This window comes from Triticum dicoccoides, chromosome 5B (genome assembly GCF_002162155.2).
Source record: "Triticum dicoccoides isolate Atlit2015 ecotype Zavitan chromosome 5B, WEW_v2.0, whole genome shotgun sequence".
Classification (NCBI taxonomy): Eukaryota; Viridiplantae; Streptophyta; class Magnoliopsida; order Poales; family Poaceae; genus Triticum; species Triticum dicoccoides.
This window is the reverse complement of record NC_041389.1, coordinates 724,690,182-724,700,654: the sequence shown is the minus strand read 5'-3', so window position 1 is coordinate 724,700,654 and position 10,473 is coordinate 724,690,182. Positions and strand designations below refer to the sequence as shown.

The 10,473-nt window shown below is 43.4% G+C and overlaps 1 protein-coding gene across 3 annotated transcripts in view; it reads right to left on the bottom strand.

Moving 5' to 3' along the window:
* Positions 1-1,676: 1,676 nt before the first annotated feature.
* LOC119313046 (putative disease resistance protein RGA3) overlaps positions 1,677-10,473 on the bottom strand; it is a 12,540-nt gene continuing 3,743 nt past the window's right edge. The window contains exons 2-9 of one of the 3 annotated variants that reach the window (XM_037588866.1): positions 8,010-9,164; positions 3,619-6,311; positions 3,526-3,543; positions 3,401-3,429; positions 2,990-3,258; positions 2,717-2,838; positions 2,532-2,610; positions 1,677-2,158 (exon numbers count right to left, since the gene is read on the bottom strand). In XM_037588866.1, the coding sequence (XP_037444763.1) occupies positions 3,771-6,311; positions 8,010-9,164 (3,696 nt within the window). In that variant the 3' untranslated portion in view covers positions 1,677-2,158; positions 2,532-2,610; positions 2,717-2,838; ... (2 more) ...; positions 3,526-3,543; positions 3,619-3,770. Of the gene's footprint in view, positions 2,159-2,531; positions 2,611-2,716; positions 2,839-2,989; positions 3,259-3,400; positions 3,544-3,618; positions 6,312-8,009; positions 9,165-10,473 lie in introns of all 3 variants that reach the window. The other 2 variants (XM_037588864.1, XM_037588865.1) reach the window with 2 other exon arrangements.

The window sequence follows — 10,473 nt, the reverse complement described above, 5'->3', positions numbered from 1 at the left end:
CTTGTTTAAAACTCACATCGACAAAATTTTGCATTTTTTATTTGAACAGGTTATGTAACACATTTACATTTTTTCCAAGATGCATATACAGTTAAACCATTTTGAAATGTATGTATAGAAGAAAAAAATGCAAAATTAGCATAGTTAATTAGTACAGCAAAACCGGAGCTGTAAATATAGATTAGCACACGCCGGAGAGGTGGAAAGTCCAATTCGCGTAGCATCTCAAACAACAGAGGCATGACGCGCCATTATCAATCCACAATGCATTATTTAACCAAGAACAATGACTTGTATCTAGGCTTGGCTGTGTGCATCATGATGATGCAGATGCCGGGGGTCTTCCCCCTTTTCGGAAAAGGAAAAAAAATCTAGGATTGGTGTCATCACCAATTAAGTTAGCCATCCAAAGAAAATGCTCCAGGAAACAGCAAACGGCTTTCTCAATAAAATCGCAAGACGAAACTAACATCATCATGTTAATTTGTATATGGAAGGTGCAGTAAGGGATTGATATACTCTTTTTCATCTCTCTGTTGCTACATTAGCAGTTCTTCTTGTTTGGCAAAGTTTGAGAAACAAACAGGAGCTGTAATAACAAACGATGTAAAACCTGTCAAGTTTCATTCTTAGTAACTAATGGACCAACTGGGGCTGTGGCCCTTTTGCCCTAAAAAAACTAGATGAACAAGTAAGTACCCTCCACAAGGCTAGGCTACGACATATGGTTCAAGCAATTCCAGTATTATTCCATAAAAAAACCTAGCATATCAGATAGTATGTACCAACAGAAGTGCACCGCATATACGGAAAATGAATCATCTCAGATCGAGGAGTACACTACTGGTGGTTGGATTGATTTTTCACAAAGACTGAAACTGAAGATATAATTTTGACGCTTTGTTTGCTCAATTACAAGAAGAAAACAGAGGAGAGCATAGCAGTGGCACGTACTGCCCAAAAAGTGATTCAGTTGAAATTAATCACCGTAAAGTACTTACGGGGAATATACAGCGGGCAGAAGCAGCACCCATTCCTTTCTGCATCCCCAGCAGCTATCTGCTTCCCCAATCACACCCCCAATCCCCTTGACTATCTGTCAGCAGTTAGCTGGCTCAAGCTTGTCCCATGGAGAAAATAGTTGGATCTCTGCAAGCACTAACAACAGCAGAATGTGACTGACGAAATAGTTCCATCTCTTCCCTTGTGGTCTGGCCTGATGAAACTGTAACAATCAACATTGAAAGGCATTATCAATGATTAAAGGCTGACTGAATGTGCAGATGAGTCATAATGACCATACAAAGAAAGTACTAGATAGCAAATTTCAAGTGTACCTTGATTTATTTATTTTGATGATTGAAAAACAAAAGCAGATGCTATCCATCCCGGCCGGATATTATTATATCCCAATGAATGTGCTCATTCCCAGCAATAATCAATCAAAAGCCAATCCATCAAATCTGTGTAACACTGAATTTGTACATCGAGAGGCGCGCATCACTGATTAAAGGCTGACTCAAGTTGCACAAGGATGCTCATATTCAAAACAGATGACCATACAAAGATACAGTAGTAAACAACAAGTTTCAAATGTACATAGATTTATTAACAGCGAGATCCTTTAAAGCACACAAATCCTCTACTGCTGCTGCAGCTGATGGCAAGCTAGGAGAAGCCCCAAATCTGAAGGCAGACACATTGCTGCCAGTGAGGAATTAACCACACAACTTTTGCCTTCAATATCAGATTCACATGTGAATCTGCCAAGTCTTTCTTAGACATCAAGCAAGAGTGAATGCATTGTGCTAACGACAGTTACACCCAACAACATTGGCAGCGTCGATCAGGTCACGGAACAAAATCATGATCGGAACACTGCTGGGAAGAAGAAAAAAAAACACAATTCTACCGTACCAATTTAATTTACAGAGGCCGGCGAATACACAAAAATTTCTTGTCAAGTGGTGTGAGGCTGAAGCTGAATCCCAATAACCACCTCGCACCTTTGGATGTCCCTTCTCTTCTTGGAATGCTCTGCTCTGTTGGCTGCTGCTGCTGCTGCATCCACAAATTAAAGCCCACTTCTCTTGTCTTGTTTAAAGGAAGGAAGGAAGGACATCCCACTGCGAGCCATCACTTAGGTCGATATTCTATTCTGCAAACACGCAACACAATTATATCAGCTGGTGCTTTAAGAGGAATGTGGCGACAGACAGCTTCGAGTAATTCAGAGAGAGATTACAATGTACTCCCTCCGTCCGGAAATACTTGTCATCAAAATGAATGAAAATGGATGTATCTAAAACTAAAATACATCTAGATACATCTATTTCAATGACAAGTATTTCCGGACGGAGGGAGTATGTTTCAGTGCACTGTGCACAACACTTTTGAGCATTATATTAGGTAGTAGGGAAACCCCAAAAATGAAATGAGAACAAAGTGTCAAGTACGTACAACACTTTTGACCATTATATTAGTATAAGTAGGGAAAACACAAATATGAGAACAAAGTGTCAAGTACTGACCTTTCAGCATATCAACACAATTGCTTCAGTACTGTTTGTTTGCTCTGAATCAGCTGTGAAATTCAATTCACCACTGGGACTGCAGAATCCAATAAGTAGAGTAGAATAAATGAACTTGGGTCAGACAGAGTATGAACAAAGCACTCTATCTAAGGTAACTTCAAAAACACCAAATCATCCATTACCTGTGAGTGCCAATGACACCTAAACCTGTATGCATGCAATCTCCGTGCAAGATTGTATGTAGCTGGGTTCACTAGTTTCAGTACTCGGCCCCCAGGCATGCATAATTCTCATTGCTCTGGTCCTACAGGCATTTTTCAGTATCAGGCTAAATATATATAGTTGTTGTTTTCTTATAGTAAGCTGAACATTTAGAAACTGAACTTGAAAAAATATATATCTGGGGAACTTGTATAGAAAGGAACAAAAAAGGTACAAATGCACAGGCCGCTTACCTCCTCTGCAGCATCAGAGGACAGCTTCCTGGTATCCACATGGAGCAAGCTCTGCACGCATCAGAGACCACCAATTTTGTACTGTACAACAGCTAGCACAGCTGAATCAGACTATGCATGAGCATCCTCCCCTTGGCATGCACCTCGCGCTCGCACTCAACAATTTTTACTAGCTTCAAAGCAGGGAAACTCTCTATGCTTTCACAGCAACTCAAGATTCTCGTCAGCAAACTGAGATGTGCAGGAGCGGTGATGTGCGCTATCTGAAACTGGAACACAATCAATAGCCACGTTAACAAGTATACAAAGTAAAGGCGGTAATACAATAGACAAAAAAAAATACATAAGTACATGAATGAATGATGCATTGCTAGAAAAAATGGATCAGCTGAAATAAATTATCTTGCTTACGGGTCAGAGCTGATGGCGAATAATCTCCTCTGGCAGAAGCAAAACCATGCATCATTGTGTGAGCTGTAATACTTTTGAGACTAAGACTGCAACATGTTTCCGAAAAAAAGAAAGCAACTACGTACAATTCTTCCCTTGAAAAACTGTACAGAAAGAAAGGATAAGTGGTAATGCATGGTATAATCCAACACTTGAAAAATAGGCTCCAGGCCACTCACCTCCTCTGCAGCAGATGCCGGGACCAACTCTAGCACCTCCGATCCCTCGTATGGAGTATAGAGTAGAGCACCACGCCACCATGTATATATGTAGCCACTTGGAGGTTGGAGTAACGATGACCTCAGAGAACAAGCTCTGCATAAGTGACGACTTACATGAATTCAACTGTAGGGATGTGGCAGATCTTGTGGGCATCCTCCCCTTGGCAGCTCGCAGTCAGACTTGGACACAGAGCAATTCTGAGTAGCTTCAAAGCAGAGAGACTCCGTATGCACTCAGGCAAGCATGTTATGTTGGGGCAAATGCCGATGGCAAGTTCTTCTAGACAAGTCACCTCTCCCAAGCATTCTGGTAATATCTCGAGGCCATAGCACTTTACCAGCCACAATTTTTTAAGAGCGGTGAGGTTCTTCGTGCTTTCAGGCAAACATGTCAGGTTGGGGCAATCTTCGATCCTAAGTTCTTGTAGAGAACCGAGGTGGCCCAACCATACTGGGAGTGTCTCTAGATCGTTCAACGACATCAAATTTAGTTCAGTGAGAGAGGTGAAGCATCGCATGACCTCTGGCAAAGTCCTCAAGCCACTAACGAATTTTACAATAAATATCTCAAGGGTGGGAAAGTGTTCAAGTCTACTCCACTTGTCTTGAGAGAAGCTACAACTATCTAGAACCATCTTAGAAGGACGAATGGAAGACGAGAGCTTTCCGAATCCTCGTTCTGGCAAAACCGTCTCGCTGTTGCTCAAACACAAATCCATACTTATTGGGGGATATGGCAGGAACTTCAATTTTGGGCAGTCCGTTACCAATAACTGATGCAAATTAGGGATTAGAAACTCTTCGTTTTCCTCACTTGACTTTGTTGTCCACCACTCCTCCAAATTCTCCATCCACCCCAATAGCACTATTCTTAGTTTCACACAAGGTCCAGCCTCTCCATAGAATTCCTTACCAATTTTCCTAATGTTGGGAATGTTCTTTAGAACCAACCTTCTTAATTTTGGCAGTGCCCCAAATGGTGGAAGACAATCACATTCTTCCAAACCATCAAGAGTCAGTTCGCTGAGAAAAGGGAGGTAGGACGGGATGTCAAACATCCAGTCAGGGAAATCCTTGCTCGTGTACCCTCCTAGCCAAAAGTGTTCAAGACCCCGAGGAGGTACGAGCCTGTCCAGCACAGATTTACCTCCTTCGTTTTCCCAGATAAGATTTAGTACTCGAATATCTGATCTGTCACGCAGTTTGACTCTGCCCGCATCTTCCGGATTCCTGACATTCTGAAGGCTGACAAGTATCAGCTCTGAACAAGTCAGTCCCACCAGATCCACTATACTGCTGCATCCTCTACTCTCTATCTCATGTACCTTATGCGTTACTGTGCCCACAAGATTTAGACGTGTTCTAATGGGGAGGACCTGTTCAAACAATTCAGGCGCTAGACTATCAACCAGAAACTGGGTGAGACTAGTCATGCGAGTGATGCTATCAGGGATGCCCTGTAATTCCGTAAGCCCATTCATGTGCAGTATTTGAATCTCAAGGTCACCAAAAGAGGAGGGGAGCTCACTTAGTCTCAGACAGTATGACAAATAGAGACACTTCAACTTAGACAACTTGCATAGTGACTCAGGCAATTGTCTGAGCTTCGCACAACTTGTTAGGTTCAAATCTTCAAGCTTGGAGAGGTCACCGAAACATTCGGGGAGTTCTTTGAGGTTATGACAGTCTGAAAGATCTAGGTATTTCAAATGAGTAAGTTGGCAGAATGATCCTGGCAGCATTGATACCTTGTAGCAACCAGAGAGGTTCAAGAACTCTAGTGTCCTAAGGTGACCAAAATCAGTAGGCAGGTTTTCTAGCTCATGGCAACTTGATAGGTTCAGATGCTCCAAACACGGAAATCTAACATTGTCAGGTAGTTTGGCGATCTTTGAACAACTTGACATGTTTAAGAATGAGAGTTTAAGAAGGCTACCAAATCTATCAGGGAGCTTATGAAGAGCACAACAATCTGACATGTCTAGGTGGTGCAAGCATGTAAGGTCACAGATTGATTCGGGCAACTCTTGGAGTATACAACACCCGGATAGACTAAGGAAAAATAGTTTGGAAAGCTCCCCTAGTGATGCAGGTAGCTTACTAAGCTTGCTACTACCAGATAGGTCCAAATAGCAAAGTTTTCTGAGGCGACAGATACTGGTAGGCAAGGTTTCAAGCGAGGAATTGGACAGGATGAGAGTTTCCATGTTTTGAAGTCCATGAAAATGCTTAGGAAGTGATTTTATTGACAATCCCGTGGTATCAAGATACCTAAGTAGCTTCAACTGACAAATGGAAGATGGCAGCATCACGCTACTTGGAGCAGATTGGCCATTCGCTGAATGTCCACTTAGGTCCAAGACACGTATGTAACTGGACCGAGAAAATGCCTTTTTCGGGAGTTGCAGTCCCCCCAAATCTCTAAAGTGGAGGGATCTAAGATTGTTTGGAATATATTTGAAAACTTTAGGATCATTCTTGAAGTTTGTTAACTGCGCATGTCGGCAGTAACGAGCTCTATTCCAGGTGGTGCTTTTGGTTCCATCTAGATCAATTAATTCATCAGCAACAATTATTGATGCAAGATCATGCACCAAATCATGCATGACGAGTTCTGGAGGAGCTTTGGAATGCAATGGACTTGGACTAACCTGCACATATGACTGCTATCAATAGTAATACAAAGAGAAATGTAAAACCCCTTGAGAAGAGGAAATGTTAAAATAAAGTTAAGAGAAGACACTAAGATGTAGTAAAATTAAAATTTTCTCAAAACTTGTGGAGCTCTCATACAATAAAATTATCTTGGGCACAAATTTTTACCAGAAACCATCGATTTTCATGTATTGTATTTAAGCCGTTAAAATTTGGATAACTAATAAAGCATGTAAAGCTAATAATGCATATTGTTGTATACGTGCAGTTTTTATACATACTTCTCCACATATGTTTTGTTAATTTTTTGAAAATTTTCTGGACTTATTTACTAACTAGTTCAGTAAGTTTGAACTAATTAGATAACTTGCTTACAAACTAAAAATTATGAAGAGTGGCTATTAAAAGAACCACTCCCTAGGCGGCACTGGGGTTCCTAACTCTAACCGCAAGAAGTTCACCCATGCATGCACTTTACACCGCCAACAAGGCCTCCAGGGTGGTGATGGGCCCCGCTCCAAAGGTGGTAGGGAGACCTCGCATTCGTACAGCTCCGGGAGGGGAAATGGAAGCCAAATGGTAATCTGGGGGCTGGCAAGGCCTCTTCGAGAGAGAAGGTGCTCAAACCATCTAAGACCAAATTCATGTAAACCACATAAAGGAACAAAAACCATCTGTTGGCATTTATTCCTCTCTACTCCATTTCGACACCACCGCCAAGAGGCACCGGACATGTGGGCCTTCCTTTGAAACCTTGAAGGCCTAAACTTAAATCCATCTCCTGGAGCCTAGCCTCCCATGCTCCCTCAACCCTCTCCCCTATATTCTCCACTCTTGTACTGGAGGCACAATAATGCTGTGGGCTCCCTAGCAGAAGACCTTGAAGAATATGGACTAAAGGGCCATGGGTAGAGCTTAGGGACTAGTCGTCATAGTCACACACACGACCACCAAATGTGCTTTAACTGTAATTTTCTTTGTTTCTGTAATAAGTTTGTGAACTTTTAAGTCGATCCAAGTTTGTTCCCGTGAAACTATTATGTTGAAATGTTATGCTGGCAGATATTGCAAATGACATTTTCTACAATTATTAAATTAATATTCATTTAGCGGGTTGCACGGAGAGAAATGTATCTTCCTTTTTGAAAAACAAAAGCGGCAGGTTGCAAGGAATGCCACAAATTCTCACAAGAGAACTATAGTACCATGCACATAATTTGGCAGGCTCTAACTAGCATTGAATCATCAATATGTGATGTTACTTGAGAGATCTATAGCGAAGAGTCTAAAATAAATGTAACATTTCTGATTAAAAATCAAGAAAATAAATAAATTATTTCGATAGAAATATTGATTAAATTTTAGATTTTAATTTTGTGGCACATAATCTATACATTAGATCTAGGACTCGAAGGACAAGAAAGAATCTCAAACAAAAATAATATGCAAACCCAACATAGTCAAACAATAGACTACTAAGTACAAATAGAAACTTGTTAGTACTAAACATAAATATAAATTAAGAAATGGACATATTCATGCATTACGAGGAATTAAAACCAAACTATAGTTCCTTTTCTAGAGCCATCGTAGAATATAATTTGTGAAAGTGTGCTCTTGGCTATGAAGTTGAAAAAACATAATCATAAAAATAAAATAGCCATACAAGAGAAATGGTGTCAATGGGTACTAACCGAAGAGGACCCTGGAATCCGAAGAAAAGACATCCCCAAAAGGTAGTTGATGCACTTTTGACCATCATACTCTGGATAAATGTATCCAAGGGCATTCCATTGCTGGATTAGACGATTGCTATCCATGACAAAGCCCTTGGGGAAGGCTGCCAAGTACGTGAAACGCATTTTGAATTCTATCTTCATGTAGTAATAGCTCAGCATTAGCCTCTCTAATGTTTCTTTCTGATGTCCTTTCAAGCCCAGATCAACCTTGGAGTCTCTTATATCTTCCCATGCCCCCACGGTCCTTAGCTCCGACATTACTTGCCCAAGAGCATTTGCCACGAGCGGTAAACCCCCACACTTCCATGCAATCTGCTTTCCAATTTCTTCCAAGCGACTGTCATGATCATCAGGCCCGAATGCCTTTTGCTTCATTAATTCCCAACAGTCACCAGGTTCTAAAACATCCAAGTTGATTTCGTGAGCCTTGGCCGCAAGAACAAGAAAACTAGTTTGCAGTTGTTGCGCTACGCTTCGGTTTCGGGTCGTTACTATAATCCTGCTACCCTTGCGGCCATGCTGTAACATCCGCTTCAAACTTTCAAGTTTATCTGCGTCTTCTTCCCAGAGATCATCCAGAACAATCAAGTATCTTCTAGTAGCAAGTTCTTTGCTCAGATTATCATACAGAAACTGCATAGTACAATTGTTAAGGTTGATGTTGCTAACCAAGCTTTTTAGGATGGCACTCCCAATTTTGTGCAAATCAAATTCCTTGGACACATGGACCCAGACTAAGGCGTCAAAGACACTGACCCTCTTGTCTGCAAGAACCGATTCAGCCAATGTGGTCTTGCCTATGCCACCAAGTCCAACAACTGAAATGATGGAGATATCCTGGTTAGCTTCACTTGTGAGTAGCAGGCTGATTATCTTCTCCTTCTCCATATCCCTCCCCACCATTCTAGTGTGCATGCCAACACCATTCCAGTTGGCTGCAAAAGTTTCCTGATTTCTGTTCCCTTCTCCCCTTGCTTCTTGAGGGACAAGGTTGAGCACCCTACCACCCTCCTTTTCAATTTTGTCTATTTTCTTCATCACGTTCTTCATATTGTGGGGCATTGTTACCCGCTGCAAGAGTTGATTGTGTTTGGAAAACCACAAGTTGACCTGCAAATATAAAAGTTGAAGTCAAGTTTAGGCTGCAAGCACATCTTTTGTAGGATTTGTTTCAGATTCTCATCCGCTGCGAGGATGAAGAAAATGGATGCATGTTAGTTACAAAAAAAGGAAGGGATAATTTTTTTCGTGAATACGCAAAGTTTGCGTATCATTTCATTGATAGGAGAAAGCAGACTGAGTACAGAAGAGGTACAACACATGACACGAACGCAAAGGCATGAGCATGGCACCCGGAGCAGAGACAAGGGATGCTCGGCCCAAACAAAAAAAAACACCGCTAAACCCATGAAGCCTAGAACTGAGGAGGCAAGCCGGACCAGTGCGACATCCAGCATCTCGAAAACCAAATATAGGGACGCTTCAAGCAAACAAGATAGCGCCCTCAAGAAGGGAAACGACCTGGAGGTGCCGCCGCCATCCGGTCCGAAGAACCGGACCCGCGGTTTCCCCATGCTCGAAAAGGGGTACGTATAAAGGCCATGGCAGCGCCTCCAAGAAGGGAAACGATACCCGTGGGTGTTGCCGCTGCCAGCATCGGTAAGCCAAGCAGGGATTTCTCCCCGGCCTATGTACAAGCAATCCCAATGCCGCTGAAGCATGGTTCCGAAGATGATGAAGTCAGGCCACTCGTCAAGACCGCCACCACAGGAGGGGTAGGGCTGCATCTGCCGTCGAAGGGTGGCACTTGGCGATGTTGAAAAGATGCGAGCTTTGGATTAGGCCAAGTTACAAGGCGGCAAGGTGGGCGGGGTCGAGGCAGTGGAGAAGAGAGCCGAGATGTGAGGGAAGTGGCAACTACCGGCAACGCCGGCAAGCAAAGGAACCGGAGAAGGAGTGCAGATCCGGGCTGCCGAGTACGGAGTCACCGAACCACCAACGACCAAAGGAGCTGGAAGGGACGCAGCACCCGCAGCGCCGGGGCAGGAACTATGCCGGCAGAGGACGCTGACGAGCCGTGGACGCTGGAGGATGCAGGTCCAGGGCCACCGGGACCGAGGCAGCGCCGGCAAGGAAACCACCATGAAGAGCCAAACGCCCGCCAAGAAAGACCACCGTGAGCACACATAACCATCTCGCTGTAGCCGCCAATGCAGCCCGGAAGACGATGTCGTCGGAGACACCGCCATGCCCCGAGGCAGGGCCGGTCGCCGCCAACCCGGCCGAAAGCATCCCACGAACGCTCAACCAGCAGCAGCAACAAGAGAGATGTTGTGCCGTCGAGTCGTGGGGGTCCTAGGGGGCGAGGGAGGAGCTGCCGCGGGCCAAGGCCGCACCGCCGCGCCAGCGAGCAGGGGTC